The sequence below is a fragment of the Nanorana parkeri genome, unplaced genomic scaffold (assembly GCF_000935625.1).
Source record: "Nanorana parkeri isolate BGI_ZX_2015 unplaced genomic scaffold, ASM93562v1 scaffold514, whole genome shotgun sequence".
Classification (NCBI taxonomy): domain Eukaryota; kingdom Metazoa; phylum Chordata; class Amphibia; order Anura; family Dicroglossidae; genus Nanorana; species Nanorana parkeri.
Window position 1 is genome coordinate 336209 of NW_017306782.1, and position 27203 is coordinate 363411.

A 27203-nucleotide genomic window follows, 5' to 3' on the forward strand; every position below is an offset into this window, starting at 1 on the left:
AAAAAAAAAAAGTTAAAACCAACCCCGCTGCCACAGTCATCTGCATGTAAATAAATGCATGCATAGGACATTGTGTGTGCGCGCGTTGAGTGCTGCCGCCATTCCACTGTGTGCCATATTGTGGTAGCCAAGCAGCAGAACTCTCCTACACGCACAATGTGCATTACATGAGAACTATGGGGTCAGTGTTTTTCCCCAGGGTCACGGGAGGACATAAACTAGCATCCCCCCTTGACCCAAAGCTCAGTACACCCTGAGCTACAGCTCACTATATACTGAGACCGCCGCAGCTGACACGGATCCTGACATTACTGTTGAGATCCACCCAGCTGCATGATTGACAGCTGGCTCTGCCTATCTAGAGGCAGAGCCAGCTGTACCCTCCCCCGTTCGTTCCTCCAGTCAGTGCTGGAGGATCAGAGCGCGGAGGGGGGAATCCCTGCAGGCAGCCGTGAGTGACAGTTACGGCTCTCTGCAGGGACAGGATCGAGAAGTGAGTGAGCGACGGTATGTGTTCTCACTTCCCGATCTATTGAGCCGACGTGTGACTTTCCCACGTAGTATGGGAAAATGGAATTACCCAATCAAATCTGGCCCGGCCTCTCCCAGAAGCCCTTCTCCCCCTTGGGAAGCCGGTTTCCTGGCCAATCACAATCAAGCCGGCCAAACAACATGGAGTCGGCTTCCCTGGCAAACAGGAAGCTGGGTAGCATGTAATTACCTGCTGCCCAGCTTCCTGATGGCATGGAGCTGGCTTCCTGGGCAAACAGAAGCACAGATACTCTGTATCAGTGAGTACCGAAAGCAAAGTATCCATGCATCCCTAGTTTTGATTAAAACATTTTTTTTGTATTGGGACAAGTAGATTGTCATGAGGGACAAGTAGATTCGGCCCCCACTTTAGTCCTTGGACAAGTAGTTTTTAAAAAAATTTCCACACCCTTGAGATTGGTAAGGTCTGCTGCATTCCTTTACTAATCAATCCTTTCAGCCAGCGTTCAGTGAAGGCGCCGGCTGAAAGGATCCGAGTGCCGGCACAGGAGCAGCTATGCGGTCTGCATCCGTGACCGCGTACCTGACTTGTAAGCTGGCTGCGAGCCACATAGTACCGGCTCGCGGGCCGCAATTACTAACTATGAAACATGATCTGAAAGGTAGAATATTATTTTAATGCTGTCAGTGTAATCACATCGAATTCCTCCATCTTCCTGCTCTTAAACCAATCATCTGCATAGGAAATGAGGGCAAGTATTCCTAATGAATCCACACAGCAATAAAGTGCTGGTAGACCTTCTATACCTTTTTGCTTCATGAACTTTTGTTTTTAATGCAGTCTCTGTCCCCATTAAGATTATTTTCCCTCACATTTTGTTGTGTGACACATCAAATAGGAAGTGAAGATATTTTCCCATATGAGAGAGATTCTACTCCAGTCTCTCCCAAAAAAAAGTTTGGCTTTTAAATATCAATCTTATTGATTGTGGAAGTTGATTTTATCAAAACTGCACAGATATATTTTCGATTAATTTTAGTTATAGAACGTTTATGTAAAGAATTTCTTAATAGTGACTTACCAATAATTATAGTTGTCTATATCCTGCTATTAAAATGTGTTACCCTTTGCTTTTTGGTGTGTTTGCTTTATCTGACAAACTTGACATAACTTCCAAACAGCAGTGGAAATGCAGTTTCCATGGTAACTGGTTTACTGGAGGGCTGGGCTTTGTAAAGAGTGCTGTCAATGTATGACGAAAGTCCCACAGAAGACAGTCTTATATCTAATCCAATTTTAATTGAACTCCAGAGACTTTGAAGTATGTCTGTGGAAGGGGATAATTGTACTGCATGACAGAGCAGAGGCTAAACTGCACACATAGGCTTTAACAACTATTTTAAGTAGCTTTTTCTTTTAAATATAGTGTCGGTATTAAATAAAATCTTGATACAGCCTCATGAAACCCATGCCCATGTGTTTATGTGTATAAAACAGCTAGTTATTTTGCAAAATTTTGTCAGTATCTACATTTGACACTCTTCCATGCAGGGAGCACATGTGAGAGCTAATCTCACCACACACGGTACAATCTATAGTGCAAGGGCTTGTCTGATTGGATACAAATTGATTGATTGGTTGGAATAAGTAGTTCCTCATATTACATCGTTGTTGTAAATCTAAAGCTGATTGTTCAAAGATTGTGTTGTCAGATTGTACCATGTGTTGACCCTCAGACCTTGTTCACACGTTTTTGGTCCATAGACTTTCATTGCATCTTAGAGCATTTTGAATGTGCGTTTAGCGCATGTTTTTTACAGCATGGAAAGACCTCCCATTTTTTTTTGCAAAGCACATTGGGATTCAAAATTTTGTCATCAAGACTGAATATGATGGAGACAGTTTTATCAATCTAATTCTGGAACAGGTGTGCCTTTAGGACCCTTGTCAACCACAATATAAAAATAAAAGAATGCGCAGGAGAGCGTAGTATCACATTGTATCCCAGATCTGAAAGTAATAATGATCCATCGCCAAGACAATGCAGCAGAGAACACAGCCACAAACACTCTTATCTGAGAGATATAGGAACAGGAAGTTATGTAAAAAGGGAACAGGGAACTTATGTCATGGATTTGACTGCTTTTTATCGGTTCAACGTGCCAGAGAAAAATGCCCGTCAACACGTATTAAAACTTACAGGAAATGCCGATGCCCAGGTGTGAACAAGGCCTTAGGCTGCATTCACACCTGAGCAACACATCTTACGCAAGGTTTTTGTAAGCATTTTTTGCGCGTTTTTACGAGCAGATTGTGCATGGGCAACAAGCGCTGAATCTGCTCAAAAATAAGTGTGACGCGTTTTTTTCAAGTGTTTTCTAGGGAGTCAGTGAGGAGAAAACACTGAATGTGCCCCAAAGTAGCTCATGGTGTGAACAGGGACCATAGAACTGAAAGGGATTCCTGGGGTCGAGCGTTTTTTTGTGCTGATTGACACACGACAATATGCTTAGGTGTGGATGGAGCCTTAGAGGTGTAAACAAGGACTGTAGCATCTGCATGGACTTTCACTGCAGTCCATATTTGTCCTAATGTGATTAGTGCCTGTCTGTATTTGCTTTCAAGACCTTTAGACCTAAGACCTAAAGTAAGAATACAGTGGCAGGTCAGTTTTATGCCCTAGAGCAGTGGTTCTCAACCTGTGGGTCGGGACCCCTTTGGGGGTCGAATGACAATTTGCCAGGGGTCGCCGGGAGTCTCTGGCTATTAGATAGCGGCTCCCGGCCGCCCGGGAGGGAAACACTTTCTCCCGGAAAGGTTTAATCTGCTCGATCGAGCACAGTAAACCTTTCGCTGCGATTGTTTTTTTATTTTTATTTCTGACATCGGAGAAAAAAATAAATATATCAGCATTGGAATGCATAGCGACATTCCTATTGGTTATTTCACTTTGCAATAGCAAACTAGCTATTGCACCCGCCCACTGCTGCTGTCAATCAGCAGAGGGGGACCTGCAGTTCTCCATCAGGTCCCCATCTAGCGATTAACATCATTATTATTAATAATAAAAGCTGACACCCTCGGGCTTGTGTTATATGGTTTGCCATTTTAGCTGTTACAACAGTGGTTCTCAACCTGTGAGGCGCTGTGTGATTTCTGCCGAGCTAGGTGAGAGTCCTCCTCAGCCCTCTCCTAGCGCAGCAGTGTCAGTTCTCCCACCACGCCGCCAGATGTCGCTGCAACAGCCGCGTCAACCCTAAATTTTACCGTTGTGGGTCACCACAACTTGGCAAATGTTACCAAGGGGTCCCGGCCCTAGAAAGGTTGAGAACCACTGCCCTAGAGTCTCCCATAACCCCACCATCTAAATTGTTACACTGGACTGTTTTATTTGTAGGGTTTTAAATGTCCATATAAAAAAAGTTTTGTTTTTTTTTGCTTTGCCTTAAGTGGTTGCTTTAATAGCATTACCTAGAAAATCAAATATTCATTGCAAACCCTGTTAATTTTATGTTAGTGAATGATGGCTCGACTTTGACATGCAGAAAAGAAATATACAGGAAATGTTTAGTTTGCCTTTTAAACCGAGTTTAGGGCCTTCTAGATGTTCATGTTTCAGTTATATGAAACCCTATTAAGTTACTTTAGCTAAGCTAGCAGCTCAGAAGGGTGTAAATGTATGTTGTCTTTTCCTGTGTGGACAGCTTGACAGCCAACAAACCCCTTTTATGTCCAGCATTAAAATGTGATTTTTACCAACCTTCCTAAGTATTACCTTTTGGTAAATATGAGCTAGCCTTGGAGATTTCTGAATTCCATACCTACTGGTAATTGGGTATTCCCATTTGCATGAATGTGTCTAAATTGTTTTATTTTATTAATATTTAGATGTTCAATTTGGAAAGTATAGGTTTGGAGCTCTTTAGTTTTCTAGTATGCCTAGCGAATGTTTTCATAGTATGATTTAGAAGTGTACAAGACAGCACCATCATCTACTATTGTACACTACTGGGTTGGTTGTTGAGAACACTTCCTAGGGGATAACAATAAATCTGTACTTGTGAGGAATTGTAAAAATGAAGATCCTCCGTAAAATATTTTAGCACCTGGAAATAAGGATACCCTTAAAGGTGAAGATCATTCAGCTGATGCCAATGGGACCATTTTTGACTCACATTAAAGGAGAACTATGAGGTGAGTGCTTTTCACTCACCTCATAGTTCTAGCCGACCTGTGACAGAGACTTTCACAGGTCGGCTCAGTAGATCGGGAAGTGAGCGAACACATACTGGTGTTCGCTCACTTCTCAATCCTGTCACAGCTCTCTGCCGTGACAGGGGTGGGACTGGATTGCCCGCTCCGATCCTCCAGCGCTGACTGGCGAAACGGACGGGGTAGGGGGGCGGATACAGCTGGCTCTGCCTCTAGATAGGCAGAGCTAGCTGTCATTCATGCAGCTCGGCGGATCCAGACACAATTGTCTCAGTATACCGCAAACTGTAGCTTGCGGTATACTGAGCTTAGGGTGACGAGAGGACGCTAGTTTGTGTCCTCCCGTTACCCTAAGGAGAACTATGGTGAAAAGCCCTAACCCCATAGTTCTCCTTTAATCACAGATTTTAATAAGCCCTCCAATAAATACTGGAATATCTGTTTTAGGTGGAGTTGTATCTCCACAAGAAACCATTATGGCAAGTGTATTCTGTTTGAATCATGCAATTGTTATTGTAGCCCAAACTGAACATATCATCTTGAGTATGGAATGGGTTAGACATGTCAGTTTGAATTTCTTGAAGTGTTCATATAACCTTTTAACCTAAAATTGTGTTGTGCAAAAATCTTCTGGCACAGCCCCCTTTACACACATCCATTGTAATATTATGTGCTAGGTTATTGAGTGCCAACTGTAAGTCTTGTGAAATGGTTGCTGAACAAGAAATGTGGCTACCCTCAATACTCTTACTTTATTTTTCTCTTGTAAAAGCCATTATCTTTTATGTTAGACTACTTCTACACTGCTGTATTACTGCCATTTGGAGCTGAAATTATGATATTATTATCTAAACCTTACTGTTCACAGTACTGCAGATAATGTCAGGTTCAATTTTTATCATTACTTCATGTTTGTGAAGTTTACCATATAGTGGTTTAAGTAAATTTTTTAATGTCCTTTCAGATTTTGGCCTACACCGAAGGAGTGCATGGAAAATGGCTCTTTACAGAAATCCGTGCTGTATTCTCAAGGCGATATCTTCTGCAGAACACAGCTTTGGAATTATTCATGGCAAACAGAGGTAATGTCTTAATACAATATATAGACGTGTTGGTACCTTCCATTAAAAAAAGAAGAATCCATAATTTTCTCAGAAGTAACTTAAAAATGATTGTCATTCATCATTGTTTATTTCATATTTGATATAGAATCAAACTTTACTTTTGATTCAACAATAATTAAACAAATGAAAATGACGGGGACAAAAACGATGGAACCCTAAACTAATATTTTGTTGTACAACCTTTAGGTATTAAGACCTAAGCCCTCCTTTTTTTTTTACCATGGTGGTTTTACTCCGTTTACCTTAACCAGGACATTATATTTCCATCTCTGTTTGGCTTCAGTACATCAGACTGAAATTTTCCTTCATTGCCTGCATGTACCTCTCAGCCACTGCTTCCATTAGGAAGACTGACTCTTTTTTTCATTTCTGATAGTCCCTGTAAAAGAGAACCAGCTTCTTGTTCTACAATTTTTAGGTGGCTCAGGCAAATCATATTTCAAGTGCTTCTTGGGCTTTTGTTGGGCAATTGTTTCCCAGGTGTTCAAGGCTGCTACTGGGTCTTCTGTTCACATGTTCACTAAGTTTTATCAGGTAAATGTTTAGGCATCATCCGATGCCAGTTTTAGGCATCAGGTCCTTCAGGCAGCAATTTGAGCGGCAGGCCCGACCCTGTTCTATTGTTTTTATTATGTGGACCTGTTAGTGTTTTGTTACTGTTGCCCACTCCTCAGTGGGCTGCTGTTGGTTGTCCCAATAGTCTCAGAATAACTTAGCCCTGTGTCCTTTAATGAATAAGAAATAAAACTGGATTTTTGTAATTACCGTAAAATCAATTTCTTGGAGTTCATTAACCACTTGCTTACTGTGGTGTTAAACCTCCTCCCTGTCCAGGCCATTTTGCGTTATTCAGCGCTGCATTACTTTATGCTATAAAACATTTATTAGTACCCCATTTTTTGGTAAAACATAAAAAATGGGGTCACGTCGGGTAAATAGAAACCAAACATGTCGAGCTTTAAAATTGCGTGCGTCCGCAAAATCGGAAAAAACTACAATGCCTAAAATTGGGCATAGGCGACGCTTTAAAAACCTTTACCGCTCATCAATTTAGTGTTATCAGTGATTAATGGCCCTAAAATTATTGCTCACACTCCTATGTTTGCAGCGATATGTAATATGTTATGTTATAAAACATTAGTACCCAATTTTTTGGTAAAACATACAAAAATGGGGTCAAGTCGGGTAAATAGAAACCAAACATGTCAAAGTTTAAAACTGTGTGTTCCTGCGAAATCGGAAAAATCTACAATGCCTAAAATTGGCCACAGGTGACGCTTTAAAAGCTTTTACCGCTCATCAGATTAGTGTTATCAGTGATTAATGGCCCTAAAATTATTGGTCACACACCCACATTTGCGGCAATATGTAACATGTGTGACGTAATCGTTGTTTTCACATGTAGGCACACCTGACGCGTATTTACATTTATATGTGCATGCTTCACCAGCTGTGGGAGAATGCTGATCTCTCCCGGGCCCGTAGAGAGAACAGTGGAGCGCGGGATAGCCAGCAGCAGTGGTGGTGGAGGAGGAGGATGGAGCAGGGCAGGGGACTGTATGTTATCATACAAGCGATCGGCCAGCTGTACAGCCGGCCGAACACATATGTAACAGCCGCTACAGGTTGTTAACATTCCCAGCAAGCAGAAAAAAAAATCAGCCCGTGTTTTTACTATCGGCGTTCGGCAACTGTTTAGGTTCAGAGGGCAAAAGGACCTGCATCCCTTAGAGTCTATATCATCTTAGTTGTCTTTACTAGCTCTATCGGGTGTCGCCAGCTTCCCTGCCCTTTTGGCTGACATTTTTACTACAGTCTTGCAAGACTTTGAGACAAATCACCTAGGTATTTACTGATTCTGACTGCAGAGGCCACAAGCAGGCTTCCACATCTTCCCCTGCAAATTCTGTCTGATATGCCTATGGCCTTAATGGACTTTGAGCCCTAAGCCACTGGGACACTGTCTGATTCTGAGTCATTCCTGTCCTTCCCTGACGAGCTTGCCTCTGAGGAATTGCAGTCTTTAGCCAATACTTCCAAATACTTCCAAATTAAAGGAAACCATTTGGGCTCTTGGTGCATTGTGCACCACTCTGACACTCGAATATCAGCCTGTTGCTTCTATTGGTGCTATCCCCTATCTTGGGTAATTTAGAGCCCCTAAGATCTTAAAAACTTGTCCTGTGCACCTGTTTATTCCAAGTCTTCCTTTATGGGGATTAAAAACACCTTGTCAAGATGTTTGCTTTCCCCAAGCCTTGTATCCGGCTAAAAAGATATTTGCCAGATCTACAGTGGGGACAGACCACTTTTTTACAATGTTCTGCCTTAACAAGGCAACAACTATTCCTGTCTTTAAGCCAATATGCCATTGGAAGTCTTTTCTAAAGCTCTCTTCCCACTGGCAGGCAATTATCCTTATCCCATCCCTTCAAATCATGCCACTACTACAGCTGATCCCATGGTCATAGAACAATTGTGATGGACTGCTGGAGGTTTCCCATTTTATCTCTTGCTTGCTTGTCTTTACATATGCAGAGGACACTTTAGTCAAATTATTTGACTGCACAACCTGCATCCAAAAAGCATCTAATCCCCATGTCCTTCGAGGAACAATACCACTTTGCATCTACTCTGGATACCATTATCAAGGATGCTACTGGTGGCAAGGGCACTAATCTTCCTCAGTGGAAGAAGCCCAAGCTACAGAAGATTCATCCCTCACTGGCAGTTAAGAAAAATATTTTTTTTCACCACTCCTACCTTAATCACTATCCAGTCACAGGCTGGGACAGGTCCAGGATGACCTGGGCTCAGTGAAAGAGGGTTGAATGATGCTGAACATCTAGTGGCAGAAAAAAAAAAGTACTATGGGAGTATATATCTGGATTGAGGCTGGTTTATAGCTAAATATTGCTGCAAAGCTTGTGTTTTTATTTTATTTTTATTAGGTCCTTTTCATTTTAACTTTGATTGGAGTTCTGTTTTAACATTTTGATAAGATTTCTTACATCAAGTTGATCTCTTTTACATGTTAACCCAAAAATTGAAAATACACTAATCCCTCTATTTGTGGGCCAAGCAAACACCCAACACTTTCGACAAATTCCAGAAGACATAGAATGCTAAATTTGCAGACTTACTAGTGGACAACAAAGAAAAAAAGCACAGTGCTCTTGTGAAGGTGTGGGGCATGTGTGAATGTGGTCAGTGTGGAGTGCTGCTCTAAGAACAGGAGGAGGAAACTGTGAACGTGGTGATGGAGCAGTAAGAGCGCAAATCCAAATGTATAAATAGTGTTGAGACAGCCCGTGAATCTCACAGAGACGGCCTGTCTCAACACTATTTATACATTTGGATTTGCGCTCTTATTGCTCCATCACCAGACTTACTACTGTGAAGCCATGCTAGTAACAGTAAAAGATGTTCATGAGATGACTCAGCAGTGACCTTAGAACAGCCATAGAAAAGGCTCCTATTCAGACCTCTTAAACTTACCCTTCTGAGGGCAAACATTTGCTACATAGAAAACATTAGGTATGAAAGCTATGCTTAAGGTTCACACTTTGTCTATCCCAGATCCCACTTCTTGACCTCTAAAATCATAAAGAAATTACAGCACATCATACCCAAGGGGAGGTTGTTCATCGTTTAATGAGCTAAAAGAGCTATTTACCCTTGATAATAAAATATATTTCAAGTACCTGCAGTTGCAACTCACTGCTTAAACACATGCCTTAAAAGAGAATTATGAGGTAAGTGTTTTCCTCCATAGTTAAGGGTCACGGGAGGACATATACTAGCGTCCTCCCGTGACCCAAAGCTCAGTATATCGTGAGCTACAGCTCGCGGTATACTGAGGCTGCCGCATTACTGTCAAGATCCACCCAGCTGCGTGAGTGACAGCTGGCTCTGCCTATCTAGAGGCAGAGCCAGCTGTACCCGCCCCCTCCCCCGTCCGTTCCTCCAGTCAGCGCTGGAGGATCGGAGTGGGGGGAATCCCTGCAGGGAGCCGTGACTGACGGTATGTGTTCGCTCACTTCCCAATCATTGTCACACGTCGGCTCGAACTTTGAGGATGAGTGACTTTCACTCACCTCATAGTTCTCCTTTAACTGCTTCAGTGACACTTGTATATAATGCAACAGATGCATTTATTTTTAAGGAAAGATGGGTTAAGCCCCCTATTGATCTTTTACCAGTTTGTACTCACTAGGTCTATTCCCAGATTTCAACTCGGCATCTGGAGATGGAGGATGTGCCAAGTTTGACTAAAGTGAAGTCCTCAGGGGTCCTGGAGACTCAGTACCACAGTGATATCAGCCAGTAAAAAGTGATTCAAATAAGATTCCTGCATAAAAGGATGTCTTGAACTAGAAAGAGAAGAGTGACAAAATATGGGGTTTGAAGGGCTTCCATTTATGAGGAACAATTACAAAGATTGAATTTATTCACTCTAGAGAAGAGGTGCTTTTAAGGGATGGTAAAGTCTCACAATGTTTAAATACATTAATAGTGATTATACAACCCCAATTCTGAAAAAGTTGGGATGCTGTGTAAAATCTACATAAAAACAGACGGCAAGGATTTGCAAATCTTATAAACCCATATTTTATTCACAATAGAAAATATATAAAATGTTTAAACTGAGAAAATGTACAGTTTTTAAGAAAAAAATAAATTTTTAAATTGATAGTAACACAACTAAAAGTTGGGACAGGGCCATGTTTCCCATGGCGCAGCCTCCCCTCTTCTTTTATCAACACTCTAAGCATTTGGTAGACCATTTGCTGGAGTTTTGGGAGAGGAATGTTGTCCTACTCTTGCCTAATATAGGATTCTCATTGCTCAACAGTCCTGGGTCTTCTTTGTCATATTTTTTGTTTCAAGATGCGCCAGATATTTTCATTTGGTAAAAGGTTTGGAGTGCAGGCAGACCAGTTGAGCACCTGGACTCCTCTACTACGAAGCCATGCATGTAATGTGGTTTAGCATTGTCCTGCTGAAATATGTAAGGCCTTACCTAAGAAAGACATTGGGGTTGATTTACTAACCTTATAAACACACCACGAACGTGTATACACCTCTGCAGTGTGTTCCCTCCCAGCATGATCTATGGGTGGAATCTAAACACCTTTGTAATGTGTACACACCCAGCAGGTGTGTTGTGCAAAGCTCTGAAGGAATTCCAAGGTGATGTTGGGTAAATTAGCTCTATGTTGTGTTGCTTGCGTTGATGAATGCAAGGAATGTAAATGCATGAGCTAACCATTTTTGTCTAAACTGTGAAGCAGCATTATATATGCATCATGTGCATGATTTTTCCATATATGGCATTAGTGGAAATATGCTTTTAGAGACTTTTTGGTTGATAAATACGTTTTGCTGTGTGAAAATCGCACACACCTGGTGTGTGTGTGTTTAGGTTAGTAAATCACCCCCATTGTGTGGATGGGAGCGTATGCTGTTCTAAAACCGGGATATATCTTTCAGCATTGATGGTGCCATTCCAGATGTGTAAGCTGCCCATTCCATATGCACTAATGCACCCCCATACCATCAGAGATGCAGGTTTTTGAACTTATCGCTGATAACAAGCCAGAAGGTGCCTCTCCTCTTTAGTCCGGAGGACACTGTGTCCATGGTTGCCAAAAAGAATGTCAAATTTTGGTTTGTCTGACCACAGAACAGTTTTCCAATTTGCAACAGACCATTTTAGATGAGGTTTGGCCCAGAGAAGATGACAACGGCTTCTTCTTTGAATGATAGATCTCTAACTTGCATTTTTGGATGGCATGAGCGACTGTGTTAACAGACAGTGATTTTTTTAAAGTATTTACAGTATGAGCCCTTTTAGAGATGTCCATCAAAGAATCATGCCTGTTTTTAATGCAGTGCTGTGTGAGGACCCGAAGATCATGGACATCCAATATTGCGTTTCAGCCTTGTCCCTTGTGCACGGAGGTTTCTCTAGTTAATGATATATTTAAAGTCTTTGCAATTTTACATTGAGCTACATTATTTTTAAATTTTTTGACAATTTTTAGATGCAAATTGGTAAACCTCTGCCCATCTTTACTTTTGAAACACTCTGACTCTCTAAGATGCTTTTTTTATACCCAATCCTGTTAGTGATCTGTTGCCAATTAACTTAATTAGTTGCAAAATTTTCTCCAAGGTCCTCCTTGGTACCACTTGGTTTGCCAGCTTTTTGTTGTCCTGTCTTTTTTGAGACCTGTTGACGTTATCAATTTCAAATTTACCTTTTTTGTTTCCTAAAATGGTAAATTTTCTCAATTTAAACATTTGATATGTTTTCTATTTTCTATTGTGAAAAAAAATACGGGTTTATGAGATTTGCAAATCATTGCATTCTTTTTTATGTAGATTTTATACAGCGTCCCAACTATTTTGGAATTGGGGTTGTTTAAACTGTAATAACCTTTTTACTCTAAGGTCCCTGAAGAAGACATGTGGCCACGATTTAAGTTTGGATGAAAATAGGGTTAATCTCAAAATGAGTAATGGGGTTCTATACTGTTAGATCAGAGAAAATGTGAAACTCTCTTGCCTCTTACAGCAAATTTACCTATGCTTGTAGGGGTTTATTGTACCTTAAGCTGCATTAAACACAGAAAACTCACATGCGCACACCAATGTCACAGGGGACAAAGAGAGTTCTCAGCCTGTGTAAGTCCTAAGCCGCAGCTTAGAACTTAAGGCTGCTTCTACTACTCACTCCCATGCGTGAATAGAATGGTAGGGGGAAAAAAAGAAGGCAAGTACCGTATTTTTCCGTCTATAAGACGCCCCCATCTTTTCTTACCCAAAATTCAGAAATTAATATTTTAAATGATATAATGCATCACACTTACCTCTGAGTCAATCACTTTATGCTCCAACATTACCGCTCTGGGCACTGGCTACACGCTCTCCACAGCAACAGGTGACGTCGGGTACAAAAGATTTATGATCGGATTACAGAGACAAGATAACAGTTTTCCTCCAATCATAAATCTTTTGTACCTGATGTCAGCTGTTGCTGGGGAGAGCGGATTACAGAGACACGATAACAGTTTTCCTCCACTCTCCCCAGCAACAGTTGACGTCAGGTACAAAAGATTAATGATTGGAGGAAAACTTATCTTGTCTCTGCAATCTGAAGTTTCACTTGTGAGGCTAGTTTGCAGTGGTATCGGCACTTTCGGCAGTTCTCCTCTCGGCCCCCGTGTATAAGACGCCCCTCTATTTGTAGGTAAACCTTTTTATGAAAAAGTAGCGTCTTATACACGGAAAAGTAGATTTGAGAAATAGTGTTACAATGAACCATTGATTTACAATGAATGGGGAAACCCCAATTTTAATTTAAACTTTGATCAATGTAAAAAGGTTCATCGCATCATCTGAGTACTAGTGGAATGCACTAAATCTTCTACTCCCAAAAGTTTGATACCCCAGATATCACACCAACAAACTACTTATCCCCTACAAACTGTGATTTAGAGCAAGTTTGGAGGGATTGCCACCTGCCAAAGCCTCCTGTCAAAACACACAACAAATTGAATAATAATATTGTTTTCATTATGCAGTAGTTGTATCTGAATGTGGTTTACAAGTTAAAACATATAGGGATCTGAGTTTCGTAGAATTATTTTCTAACTAATGTGAAATATTTTGTAATGTATACAAATGTTAAAATATATTTAGTTCAAACATATGTAGTCAGACCCTGCAATTCATTTTATGGACTGCAAAAAGAAATACAACTAGTTACATTTATATGTCTGACAAGGTAAATTTGTGAAAGAGAAGCATATACTCATGGAAACAAAACTGATAACACTCCTACTTGGTCACTGTAAACAGTCATAATTTACCCAGTAACATTGAATTATAATTTTTGATGCCGTGTATAGAATATGTTCCATAGCCATAAACATATGTTTGACATGTATACAAGCAAAAGTGCAGAGGAAGAAGAACGTTCAAGTTTTATGAATGTGGGAAGGAGAGTCGCATACCCACTATGTTTAGAGAATATTGAGGTCAGGAGACTGAGATGGCCACTCCAGAACCTTCACTTTATTCTGCTGTAGCCAATGACAGGCCGACTTGGCCTTGTGTTTAGGATCATTGGCATGTACAAGTACGTCCCATGCGCAGCTTCCGGGCTGATGCATGCAAATTGTCCTCCAGTATCTTTTGATAACATACTGCATTCATCGTGCCTTCATCAATTCTGACCAACTTTCCTGTGCCTTTGTAGCTCACGCATGCCCAAAACATCAGCGATCCACCTCCGTGTTTCACAGTAGGAGTGGTGTACTTTTCATCATAGGCCTTGTTGACTCCTCTCCAAATGTAGCGTTTATGGTTGTGGCCGAAAAGCTCAATTTTGGCCTTATCACTCCAAATGACTGTGCCAGAAGGTTTGAGGCTTGTCTCTGTGCTGTTTGGCATATTGTAAGCGGGATACTTTGTGGCATTTGCGTAGTAATGGCTTTCTTCTGGCGACTCAACCATGCAGCCCATCTTTCTTCAAGTGCCTCCTTATTGTGCATCTTGCAACAGCCACACCACATGTTTTCAGAGTGTCCTGTATTTCACCTGAAGTTATTTGTGGGTTTTTCTTTGCATCCCGAACAATTTTCCTGGCAGTTGTGGCTGACAGTTTAGCTGACCGTGGTTTGGTTTCAACAGAACCCCTCATGTTCCACTTCTTGATTAGAGTTTGAACAGTGCTGATGGGCATTCTCAATTCCTTGGATATCTTTTTATATCCATTTCCTGTTCTATACAGTTCAACTACCTTTTCCCGCAGGTCCTTTGACAATTCTTTTGCTTTCCCCTTGACTCAGAATTTAGACACGTCAGTGCAGCACTGGATGAAGGATGCAAGGGTCTGTCAGGAGGCCAGAAACTCATTGTCCTTTTATACACACACACGGATTACATGCAAACAGATCACAGGTGAAGATGGTTCCCTTTAATAGCCATTCACACCCCTTTGTGTCAATCTGTGTGCATGTTATCAGGCCAAAATCACCAGGGTATGTAAACTTTTGATCAGGGTCATTTGGGTAGTTTCTGTTGTCGTTTTGATTGGAAAAGAGTAAACACAGTTGATTGATAATAAATGCCTTCAGTCAAACACTACCCATGAGTGACAGGAAGGTTTTATCATTCATATTCTCTGAAAAAATGGCCAGGAAATAATACATTCTGCCAGGGTATGTAAACTTATGAGCACAACTGTGTATGTATATGTGTATATATATATATTTTAAGCTGATCTCTAGGCACGCAGCAAGAAATGCAGTTGAAATACATAGATGGGAATTGCTTTACCCGTTAAAGGATTTCTGGCTCAGCCAGTTTTATGATACAGAAACCCTGGCCAGACAGCACAACTAAGACCTTGTTCTCCACTTAAATAGCACCACAACTTGGTCAAGAACACATTGCTGATTAGACAATGAAGGAGAAGCAGCACACCGAGGAGGCCATCACTCTGCTCTTCTCTCCTGCTAGCATGTTAACTGACAACCCATGTGCACTGCAGCACAAGCTTAAGGGTCCCATGCACTTTTTCAGTGGTCTGTGCAGAGGATTACAGTGATTAAAACACAAATGTTATCACTTAATATATTTGCATCTAATACATTACATTTTAAATACATACACTAGAAAACATATGCCTGCTTCTTCAATGGGTCATTTGGAATGATGGTGTTAAATTACATTCAATGTATAAATTGCTGCTATCTGACCCCACATGTTACAATCAGAATGTACAGTTTGTCTCCTAGATTGGATATTTATTAAAGGGATTATTCTAAAAGGCCTCTGCACTACATATTTGTTGGTAAATCCAAAAGTTGGCCACATATGTTACAATTTGATTGAACAATCAATTTTAGATTTACAATCATCTCTTTAGTTTAAGAGACACAATTGATTTCTCAAAATTCTGATCCTTTGATGGAAATTATTATATTGCATCTGCTAATCCCTCCACTGGCTCTAAATTGACCCAAGGAATACAATTCTAAATTCTAACAACAACATACAAAGCCAACCACAACTCTGCTCCAAGCTACATCACCAACCTCATCTCAAAATATCACACAGACCGCTCTCCCCCCTCATTGCAAGACCTCCTGCTCTTTAGCTCTCATCACCTTCTCCCATGCTAGTCTCCAGGACTTCTCCAGAGTGTCTCCCATCCACTGGAACTCCCTACCCCAATCTGTCCACTTCTCTCCTACGCTGTCCACCTTTAGACTATCCTTTAAAACTCATCTCTTCAGGGAAGCCTATCACACCTCAACATAACTGTCCTTTTACGTCTTCCACTAACTTATTCTAAACAAATATTACCTTTTGTATCACTTGCCCCTCCTGCTAGATTGTAAGCTCAGGAGCAGGGCCCTCTTAACCTTATTGTACTGAAATTGTATTGTAACGGTACTGTCTCCCCCCATTTTGTAAAGCGGGGCACACATTTGAGGCTCTATATAAATCCTGCATGATGATGATAACTACCATAAAACTATTGTACATTCAGATTGTAATGTGTGTGTGGCAAGCGTAACACACATCAAAGTTAAATGTATCAGTATACAGGATTGTTAAATAATTCTGCATGAACTGCCTGGTATGTGAACAGAGTTATAAGGCACTGTGTATAATAGAGAGAGATATGACATTGCATGTAATCCAGAGGTATGAGGCATTGCACATAATATGGAGGTATAAGTAGCTGCCCATCATACAGAACTTTCAGCCATTGTAGGTAATACAGAGGTAGGAGAGACCGCATGTAATCCAAAGCTATGAGTCCCTGCATGTAGTAAAAATTATAAGGCTTTGTGTTAGAGCGGTATGATGTATGAAACACAAAATTATTTGAGACCGTGTGTAATAAAGTAACATGAGACAGTGCATGTAACCGAAAGGTTTATTATTATTATACAGGATTTATATAGCACCAGTTTGCGCTTTACAATATAAGGAAGACATTACAATCGCAATACAAATCAAGACAAGATGGTAAGGAGGGCCCTGCCCGTGAGGGCTTGCAATCTAAAAGGGAGGGGGAAGTGATACATAAGGAGGGAGCTGTGTGGGGATGAATTGTTTAAGAACGGGATGGTTGAGCGGTTAGGTTGAGGTGGGATAGGCTTCCCTGAAGAGATGAGTCTTTAGGGAATGCCTAAAGGCAGTCAAGGTGGCCGACAGACGGACAGGTTGGGGTAAAGAATTCCAGAGGATGGGAGATACTCTAGAGAAGTCCTGGAGGCGAGCATGGGAGGAGTTGACAAGGAAGCTGGAAAGCAGGAGGTCTTGGTATGAGCGGAGCCGACGGTTAGGGTGATAATTTGAGACCAGGTTTGAGATATAGCCAGGGGCGGAGTTGTGGATGGCTTTGTAACTGATTGTTAATACTTTCAATTTTATCCTTTGGGCGAGTGGAGGCCAGTGCAGGGATTGACAGAGGGGGGTTGCAGGCACTGAGCGGTTGGTTAGGTGAATGAGTCTGGCAGCTGGCATTCATGATAGACTGAAGGGGGGATAGCCTGTGTAGTGGAAGGCCAATGAGGAGGGAGTTGCAATAGTCAAGACGAGATATAACAAGCGAGTGGATGAGTAATTTTGCGGTTTCTTTGGTGAGGAAGAGGCGTATTTTGGAAATGTTACGAAGGTGAAGGCGGCAGGATTTGGATAGCGATTGGATGTGGGGAAGAGAGGTTATAGTTGTGTTAACAATCTCAAGGGAAAAGTTGGGGGAAGGTGCACGGGTAGGAGGAAATATCAAGAGCTCAGTTTTTGAAAGATTTAGTTTTAAGTGTTGCGACATCCAGACGGATATGTCGGATAGTAGATTAGTGACACGAGAGGACACAGAGGGGGTGAGTTGTGAAGTAGAAAGATAGATTTGAGTGTCATCAGCATAGAGATGGTATTGGAAGCCATGTGAGGTTATTAACTGACCAAGGGAGGAGGTGTAGATAGAGAAGGACAGAGCCTTGGGGGACCCCTACAGAAAGAGGAAGAAGAGGGGAGGAGTTAGATTTGTAGGTGACGCTAAAGGAGCGCTTAGGTAGGAAGAGAACCACGAGAGAGCAGAGTCTTGTAGGCCAAGTGACTGGAGTTTTTTGAGGAGGAGCAGGTGGTCAACAGTGTCAAAAGCAGCAGAAAGGTCTACTAGCAAGAGTAGGGAATAGTGGCACTTATGTGTGGCACTTCATGCAGCATAGAGATATGTGGCACTGTCACACAGGGGAATGGGGCACTCTGTGTCATAGTTTTCAAGGTCTGCATGGGACAGAGCAAGAGGAAGCATCATATTGGTTTGCTGGAGGTTATGGTTCTCATTTAGGTGCTGTCTGCATGTATTTATCATAAACTTGGTATATTTTCTTGCTTTTAATCTCAATGCAACTTTCTCCTATATCCCAATAACAAAATGAAAGGATAACCGCCCTAGACTAGGTTTGGAGTGAAGAGAACTGTTTTACATTGTAGACTCTTCAAAATAATTTGAAATGTAGTAATTATTATTATTATTCAAGATTTATATAGCGCCAACAGTTTGTGCATCGCTTTACAATATATGATACTGTGTCAACACAAAACAAGTTGTTTTAAGTACATATATAGTAAATTCTGCATGTCTATACTCCTTTATAGTATATGCTATATATAAAACTGGAAAAGTGGTTTTTTTTTTAAATTTAGTGTTTGAAGCTTATGGACTGCCAAGACTGTAAATTCAAATATTTTGTGCAATATATTCACATTGTAAGAGCACTGCTGCCTTGTGGAACTAAAAATTCTAACAATCTTACCAGGAAGCATCTTATTGTATAGTGCTGATGAATAGAAGTACAGTATACTACAGAAAGACAATTTGAAATGTACTCCCCATTTAAATTTCACACTTCACTTGGATCAGTAGGGCACATGTGAAAACCAAATAACATGTTCTTTTTGAGTATCATTTAGAAATGACTAAAATTACTTCTCTGTGCTACATCATGTCACTTACAGCCTAGGCAAAGATGACATGCTCTCCGGCTACCAGGTGCTTTGTACGTTTTTCTCATCATTAAAAACGGCAAAGATTCTGTTGTTTTCAATCAGAGAGCCCTTATTAGTGAGATGAGACAATCAGCAGGAGGCAGAGCCTTCTAATGCAAATATGAGTGTTCCCATGTTTAAAAAATGTTAGCACTGTATGTGAAAACCAGGTTTTAAAAAAAAACATAACACACTTTTCTAAGAATATGCATATTCAACTAGTGATTTTTGTGTATTAAAACATTTTTTAAAAATAATAGAAATGCTAAAAGTCATCCTCTATGAACGTCTTTAAAGGAGAAGTATAGGGCACACTTTTTTTTTGCATTTTTACTTTCCTTATGAAGCAGGAGTCCATTTTGCACTGTAATCAAATATGCATCATAAGCTTAAAGTTTTGTGTAATATACTGTGGGTAGGGTTTAGCTCTGTGCTGAGAAGCAATCCCGACAATATTGTCAGGATCCTCCGTCCCATTGAGTGACGGCAGCTTGTAGGAGCTGTTGCGTGCTCATGAGAACCTGTGCAGTTGCTATGGGCACATCCCTGCGCATCCATCCTGCCGTTTGTTTTTCATTCATTTCAAAATGTACTCCTGTATCATGAGGAAACTAAAAATGCAAAAAAAAGGTGTACACCATAGTGCTTTCATTTCATGTTACTGTGGTCATAGAAAGCTTAGCAGATATAAGATAGAACAATGATCTGGGTCTACCTGTGCATTTAGTATTTTATACACCTAGCAAATAATGGAAAAACATTATCAAATATATAAGGATGCACACCTTTTGGATAATTCTACTCAGCAAGTACATTGCCACTGCTTTCCTGCTGACACTGTTAGATGATATGTGAAAATGTGTGCTGCATAGCTTTATACAGCACTTAGATTATGGTTAACTAAATTAACTTTTTGATTCTAGCAGAGTTGCAATGTTTACTTGATATCATTAGTAACTAACTGGCTAGATGTGGTTGTTGTCTGGAATTGCACTTTAAAATATTGTTCACTCCTATTGTTTTATTATTGTAAATACAGTCTTTTATGTAGAGCTGCATGAAAGATCATGGAATAGTAGAAATGTTAGAGTAAATAAAATACTTGCCTTTAATATATTCTGTACTAGACAGTAGTATGGGTCTTGTATAGTAAACTCGTATATAAAAAGCTTTGTCATATCTAGCAATAATTAGGACAAGATGTCCATTATATTACTTACCGGTCACTTTGGTTGTGTTGTCCATGTGACAAGTATATCAACCTTTCAATTTGTAAATTTTCTGCTTTTTCTTAGCCAGTTTTCGTGGATCCTGTCTGTTAAGCCCTCTACAGTACTCACAAGCTGTAAATATTTATTAGAAAACAAGAAGCTTTGTTTTTTACTTAATCTGTTTTGCTACTGTATTTTAGTAGAAACCTTAACATACATAACTTTTTTTCATTTTCAAACACGTTTGGTCATATAAAAAAACCTAAATGTATGCAAGCATTATTAAAATTGACTTTTTCTGTTTTTTTGTTATGTACAGTTGCTGTCATGTTCAACTTTCCAGACCAGACTATAGTGAAAAAAGTGGTTCACTGCCTCCCCAGAGTTGGAATTGGCACGAATTTTGGCCTTCCTCAAACCAGGTGACAAATAGAGGATCTATGCAAGGCCACCATACTCTGTATTACTATGGCACACATAAATGTTTTATTGTTGTACTGTTTTTTTACCTATTCAGATTAATTCTTTACCTAGTAGTCTTTAACATTCATCCTTTACATTGACTTTATAATTGAGTTTTGGAGTTATGCTCAATTTATTTTTTATTTTGTTGCATTTGCTGATTATTTTTGTTTTGTTATATTTCTTGAAATTAAGTTAAATAAGAGTATGAAATATAAACAGTGCTGAGTTTTAATTTAAGATATGCAATCCATGAACTATGCATATACCCACTATAAATATGTATGAAGTAAAGTGCACAGGCAATAACCATTAAAAAGCTGTACCACATTCACCCAGACATGATTTATAGTGTTAGAAAATGTGTGTGTTTTTCCATAAGCTTAGAAATTCAGTGTTTTTTCCATTTCTGTCTCAGAAGTGCAATTTCTCTTGATGAGAGGCTGAAGATATGGTGACTTTGCTGACTATTTTTCACATATTCTGCCTTGTGGTACATCAGTTCAGTCCTAAAGACCCATTGAAAATTGGGACAGTTAACAGATTATCATAAGCAATGGGCCTTCAGTTTTTTATTGTATTTTTTACACTGATCAACAGAAATATACTCTTTATTGCAAGAGTGAAAACAAATCTTTGCAAAGTTAATTAAATTAATTGAAATGAAAAAACAAAGTTACTGGCTGCTTAACTACTAGCCTGCATGTACCTCTTCATTACCAGGCCATTTTTAAAGACAGATAAAGCTTTCTTTTGGGTTTTTCTTTACTATGTAGAAAAAGAAAGACCAAGATGTTTGAAAACAAAAAAAATGCTTTCCTTGCGTTCTTTTATAAAATGTCAGGAAAACATGAACACCCTAAATACCCCTATTTGGAAAGTAGACACCCCAAAGCGATCTAATTTTTTGCCACGGTTTTTGGAAAGGACAAACATGCTAGTATTGCGGTGGTTAAAACATGGAGCTTGGTATTGGTACACTAGATACAGCACATCATTAATGTACAGGTTATACACAGAGGGAGGAGGAGGTGGTGAAGGGGTTAATGTACAGATCACATACAGTGGGAGGATGGAAATGAGGAGGGGGGGGAGGGTTAAAAATTATCCCACCACAATATTTTAACCCCACCACCACCTTAACTTTGCCTCCTGCCTACCTCCCTAAAATCCCTTTCACCATGAAATACTCTTTCTTTCCTTTCCTCCTTTGTGAGAGGAAGGCTCTTAAAAGTAAACACCAGCAAAGCATACATTTGTGATCACTGTGACTAGCCATCACTAGGCACAGTGCCACTCTGATTTGCTCTGTACAATTTGACTTTGATTTGCGCTGTTTAATGACAGTAGGCATTGCGCATGTGCTGGATGCGCGCAGAAGATGTAACCAGAGTGCAGCTTTAAAATGGCGCTCCAGGATGTCCACCACTCCGCCGTTTTCAAAAGTACAGTGGTAATGGAGTGGTTGAAGTATACACTCCCTTTTAATATGACACACACAAATTATTACTAGTGCAGTGTGTAATTAGACCGTAAAAGAGCAGCACAGTGATGAGGCACTCTTTTGTTTTACTGTCAGAATGTTACTTGCCAGCTTGTGAACACTGCAACCCCTACTGCTTTCCCTCCCTCACCCAGTCTTAGTGTGGTGCAGGGGATTACAAGAAGCTGATACCAAATCATATTCGGGTGCTTAAATTACTTTAAAATACACCTAGATTTTTTTAGTGAATATATTACTACATTAGTTGTTGGTGAGATGTTTTTTTTTTTTTATTTGATCTGCCTGGAGTTCAGCTTTAAAGTGACCCATGTCATTTCTCTTACTATCGCATCTAGAAGTACCTGTGCATGGGGCCTGTTTATATTGCTTTATTGCTCCCTTTCTTAGCTCCCTTGCAATCCCTAGATAGCAGATGTGACATTTCATGCAAAAAGTATGATTTCTAGCCTTTCTTTTTTTCCTTCTGCCTGCATACAGTGACTTCATTTTCCTTTTTTGATTGGGTAGAAATATATATTTTTTCATTGGCTGAAATAAGGAAGATTGAAGGAAAACTGAAAGTGAAAATGTGTAAAGTTGGCTTTTACACAGGTTATTCACAAGTGCTATCCAGAGTTTGCTTGAGAGCTGCGACAAGAGAAAGAGCTAACAAGAAATTCTGTGCACAGGTTCTGTTAGATGGGTTATCAAGAGGAATGTCATGGACCACTTTAACAGTTATACTGCAAATGCCTTAAAGCGACCCTTTAAGGAAATAAAATAAAAACACATTGTATACTTACCTTTTCCTGGGCTGGCATTTTAAATCTTTGCTCTCTTGAAGAACTGTAGTCACCACTGCTAACTGATACTTCCAGTGTGTAGGCCCAATCCTTATGTCACTTTTGTGTCCTGACCTTTCTTCCAGGTAATTTTGTGTAATTCCTTGTCAGCGGCAACAGGGTTGCTTTATAAGTACTGTAATGTTTTCAAAAACACATGAAATTGCACAGGGGATGTAAAAGTTGTCCTGTCTGATGCAGACACTGCTAATGAGTTAACAGATCTGCCTACCACAGTGTGATATATATTAATGTCTCCAAACAAATCTTTGCTTATGTTTTCCTAAGTTTGAGAGGATTAGCATGTGCAGTCAACACTGTTGGTTCCTATTTTTTTAACTAAAAATCTGTATGTCTTTTTTTATTCTTGGCAGGCGCATTTCCCTAGCTAGTGCTCGGCAGATATTTAAAGCGTCAAACATGACTCAGCGTTGGCAGCACAGAGAAATTTCAAACTTTGAATACTTGATGTTCCTGAACACAATAGCTGGTAAACTGGCAGCTGTATTATCTTCAACACGTTTTCACATCTTTCTTTATACTTTTCATGTGTGTCATGATCTATAAAAATGCAGTTTTCATGTTTTTACAGGACGGACCTACAATGACTTAAATCAGTATCCAGTATTTCCCTGGGTCATCACAAACTATGACTCAGAAGAGCTTGACCTTACCCTTCCAAGCAATTTTAGAGACTTGTCCAAGGTGAGTACTTTCTACAGCAAACCATATACTGTATATGTATATCCATCTAAGTAATATTCCATCTATCAATAATTAATTTACCTTCCTGAGACACGCATGTACGTGCACATAGGCTGTGTATTTACCATTACTGTATACTAACAAATAGGCAATAGTCTAAATATTCAAATTTTTAACAATTTACTGAGCAGAGAGTATCTCATAGTTAACTGTAACAGTCAGAGTCTTTCTGCAGCTCGTGTTTTATATGTATGCAAAATGACAGCTGTTGCTTTGGTTGGTCAGGTCACCTTTTTCTTTGTGCCTCACTGGCACTAGTTTGAGTTTGTTGCTCGGGCCTAGTTTTACTGACTTTGTTACTAAGTCCCAGAAACTGCCACTACCTTGCCAAATAGAATGCTTTTACTAGCCACTGAGGAACAGCCGACTTCTGGGGCATTAGGTAAGTTAAGCAGTTTTTTATTTTGCCTAGTCATAAATGAGCAGCTAAAGTAGTATTAAAGTCGCTTTTGTTTTTACATATGTCTACTGCTAGCAAACAGTAGTTATATGCAAAAACATAAAAAGAAAATTAAAAAGTTACCAAATAGGTAATTACTTACCTGTGTCTCCGCTGCTCCCTCCCGTCTGAAGATTCTCGAGTGGCCATGCAGGATGATGCACAGTAGAGATATTTGGCGGGGAGAAGAGGAAAGCCACACTGTAAGTGAATGCACGCACCTGACACCGTGGGACAGGAAGACACAGCAATTAGCGCTGGATCAGAGACCAGCACCAGCGCTGTAGGGACTCCTGAAAACTACTGGAAAGATGATGATGATGATGATGATCAGATCAAGAGGCGTAATTTAAGGTAACTCCTTAGAGCAGCATTTGTGGGTGGGCGGAATTTGTGACTTTAATGGCAAGGGAGATATATGTAAAAATCATCTCTGAATTGGTTCTGACACTGTCCTTCTAGAGGGTGGCTACTTTTGTTCCCCATGGTCCCTGTGTGTGTTGTAAAGTAGCCACCTCTACAAGCTCACTCCTGTGATGGACTACAATCTCAAGCTTAGTTTACTAATTTGTTTTGAGCTTTTAGTTTATCACGGGAGTGAGCTTGGAGCGGTGGCTACTGTGGAACACACACAGAGGCCATGGGGAACAAAAGTAGCCACCTTCCAGAAGGAAGGACAGTGTCAGAATGTCTCAGTGAACAAATTGGCATAATTTCTATTAATTGAACTGTCAAGGAGTACATGATAAAATAATACTCCTGAATGTCCCTAGCTTTAAAGAAGTATTTTAAATACGTTAATTCATATGTTTTTCAGGTTGTAAACAATAAAGCAACCAATTCAGTGCTTCACTAAATGTCACTTTATATAACATATGTAAATTAGTTCCCAGGTGCTACAGTATAGTATACATGCTAGTGTATGTGCATTTTCTTGTTTTTATACAAGCAAACTGCTTGTGTTTTAATGTAGTTGGGCTTCATAATTTTTTTTCTTGATACATCACATCCTATGTCTCTTTTATTCCTTATAACAACTTATAAAGTGCTATTTCTCAGCCTACTTTTAAGTCCACAGAATCCATTGTGGATGGCATTATGGACATGAAGTAAATATAATAAGAACAGTGAAACACAATCACTTTGCAGCACTACTACATAGATAACACAGCCTGTGTGTTTATTGAGAGACAATTGCACACAAGTGATGAGTAGGGTTTAGCTCCGAGTTCCCAGTTACAGCATGTGCCTGGGACTGGTGGAGTTCTCTTTGATGCTTGCTCGTACAGTACATTTATTTTACAATGTTAGCAAGCATAATTTGTTCATTTATTTGTGTGCTACATATACTGGATAGTTTTATCACTTAAGAGATAATGTTGCCTGTAACTTGGGGAGTCAGAAGAATGGATGGAGACGGAGAGACAACACTTAGTTTAGATTAACTGCCACAAATAGTTTTGATGTGTATAGAAGATGAAGTATAAAAAAACTGAGTAAAGAGCAATTAAGCTAGAGTGGGTCTGTTGCTCTTGGCACCATTTGGGTTTTTGATTCTGTGTCTGACTGTCCCATATCATAGAGATAGCACTGGACAAAATATTTTGGAGAATGGTCTTGTAGGGGCAGACTAGACAATGTGAGCCAATTACTTCTCAGACACTTTAATAACTGATACCCAGTCATCACAAATTGCTACAAGTGATCTTTTATTTGTGGCATAAGTTAAGTCAAAGTCACTTTTGGAAGCATATTTTTCTTTACAAAGGTTTGCTTTGTAAGATCTACAGGTCTCCTCATGCATCTGTGGCATGCAAGGATGATTACATGATGTATATTTTTTTTATTTTTACTCATTGAAACTTCACAGTATAGTTCCCTGAGAACGGTGATTCAGTGTATGGATGCACAGTTTGCCTTTCCATGTATTTATGCGCTCCTAAATTATGGATGACACCAAAACTGCAGACGCAGGATGCTGGGGGCTGAGGAATGAGAGGACTTGCAAGAGCTGTCTGTCTGGTATACAGACAAAGGTTAGATAAGAGACAGACCTGCATCTAGTGACTAAAATGGAGACAGATTACTGTACAATGATTTTCCACAGAGAGAAGAGGGTTTACACTGAATAAGACTGAAGGAGAACTCATGCATAGAAAGGGCTTGGGGGCCCTCTACATGCAGCTTCTTCGAAACGTAGCACAAATACATACCTATAGAATTCAGCTCTGTCAGAACCTCCTATGAACTTAAAATTTGGTGTGTCTGTTAGATTAAAAAAAAAATAATGATAATAACGTGGACACAGGCCTCAATAAAAACCCAGAGATTTTACCACTCTGAGCAACTTTTTAAAAATTGTTGCTTTGGTAGTCAATTCAGTGTTTTGTGGATCTATTTTCAAACTGTAATGGAAAAAACATCTTATATCTTGTTACATTGCAAACGTTTACAGCATAATTATTTTCTAAAGCTACAAAGGTAAGAAAACTCTTTATAGGCTGTAGTAAATATTTTCCATACATGTGGTTAAAGTGTTTGTTTTATTGTGATTTCCATCAGGTATCTGGAATATAATGTCTGTGCGGTTAGAATAAAGACTTTACATACTGGGGCTCAGGTGTTAGTGTATGAAAAGCCCAAACTTTCTGTTTAGTTTTGGATAGACTAAGGAATTGTTATTACCCCTTGGCAGGTTGGTTTTGTTTTTTTGCTTTCTGTTTCCTGTGTGGGAGTTTTCCCTTCTCTTCTTGTCCCATAGACACAGCAGAAACTAAGAGGAGATCTCTTCAGAGTGGGTATTCCCTCCTAGACATTGGTCACCACCACATTGTGGATTAACTATCACTTTCTGCAATGAAGACAATAGTCACCAGGACAGAGGAGTGAATCTCCTCTGCATTAACACACAGTAATGAAAATCCTGAGTTTTAACCCTTCTGCATTCTATCCAAAGCGTACAAAGTATTTAAAGCAATGAGATCGTAATTGAACCCACATTCACCACTGTTTAAGATTTATTAAAAGCGGAACTATGGGCAAAAGCAAACATGATATATGTAATTCAGTCAGTGAATACCAATAACACG

The 27203-nt window shown here is 39.9% G+C and overlaps 1 protein-coding gene across 1 annotated transcript in view; it reads left to right on the forward strand.

The window, feature by feature from the left end:
* The window catches only part of LOC108790936 (lipopolysaccharide-responsive and beige-like anchor protein), a 493639-nt gene that overhangs the window by 327189 nt on the left and 139247 nt on the right, over positions 1 to 27203 (forward strand). Inside the window, exons 40-43 of the mRNA XM_018561299.1 lie at positions 5670 to 5787; positions 20443 to 20545; positions 23285 to 23400; positions 23503 to 23615. Of these exons, the coding sequence (XP_018416801.1) occupies positions 5670 to 5787; positions 20443 to 20545; positions 23285 to 23400; positions 23503 to 23615 (450 nt within the window). The remainder of the gene's footprint in view (positions 1 to 5669; positions 5788 to 20442; positions 20546 to 23284; positions 23401 to 23502; positions 23616 to 27203) is intronic.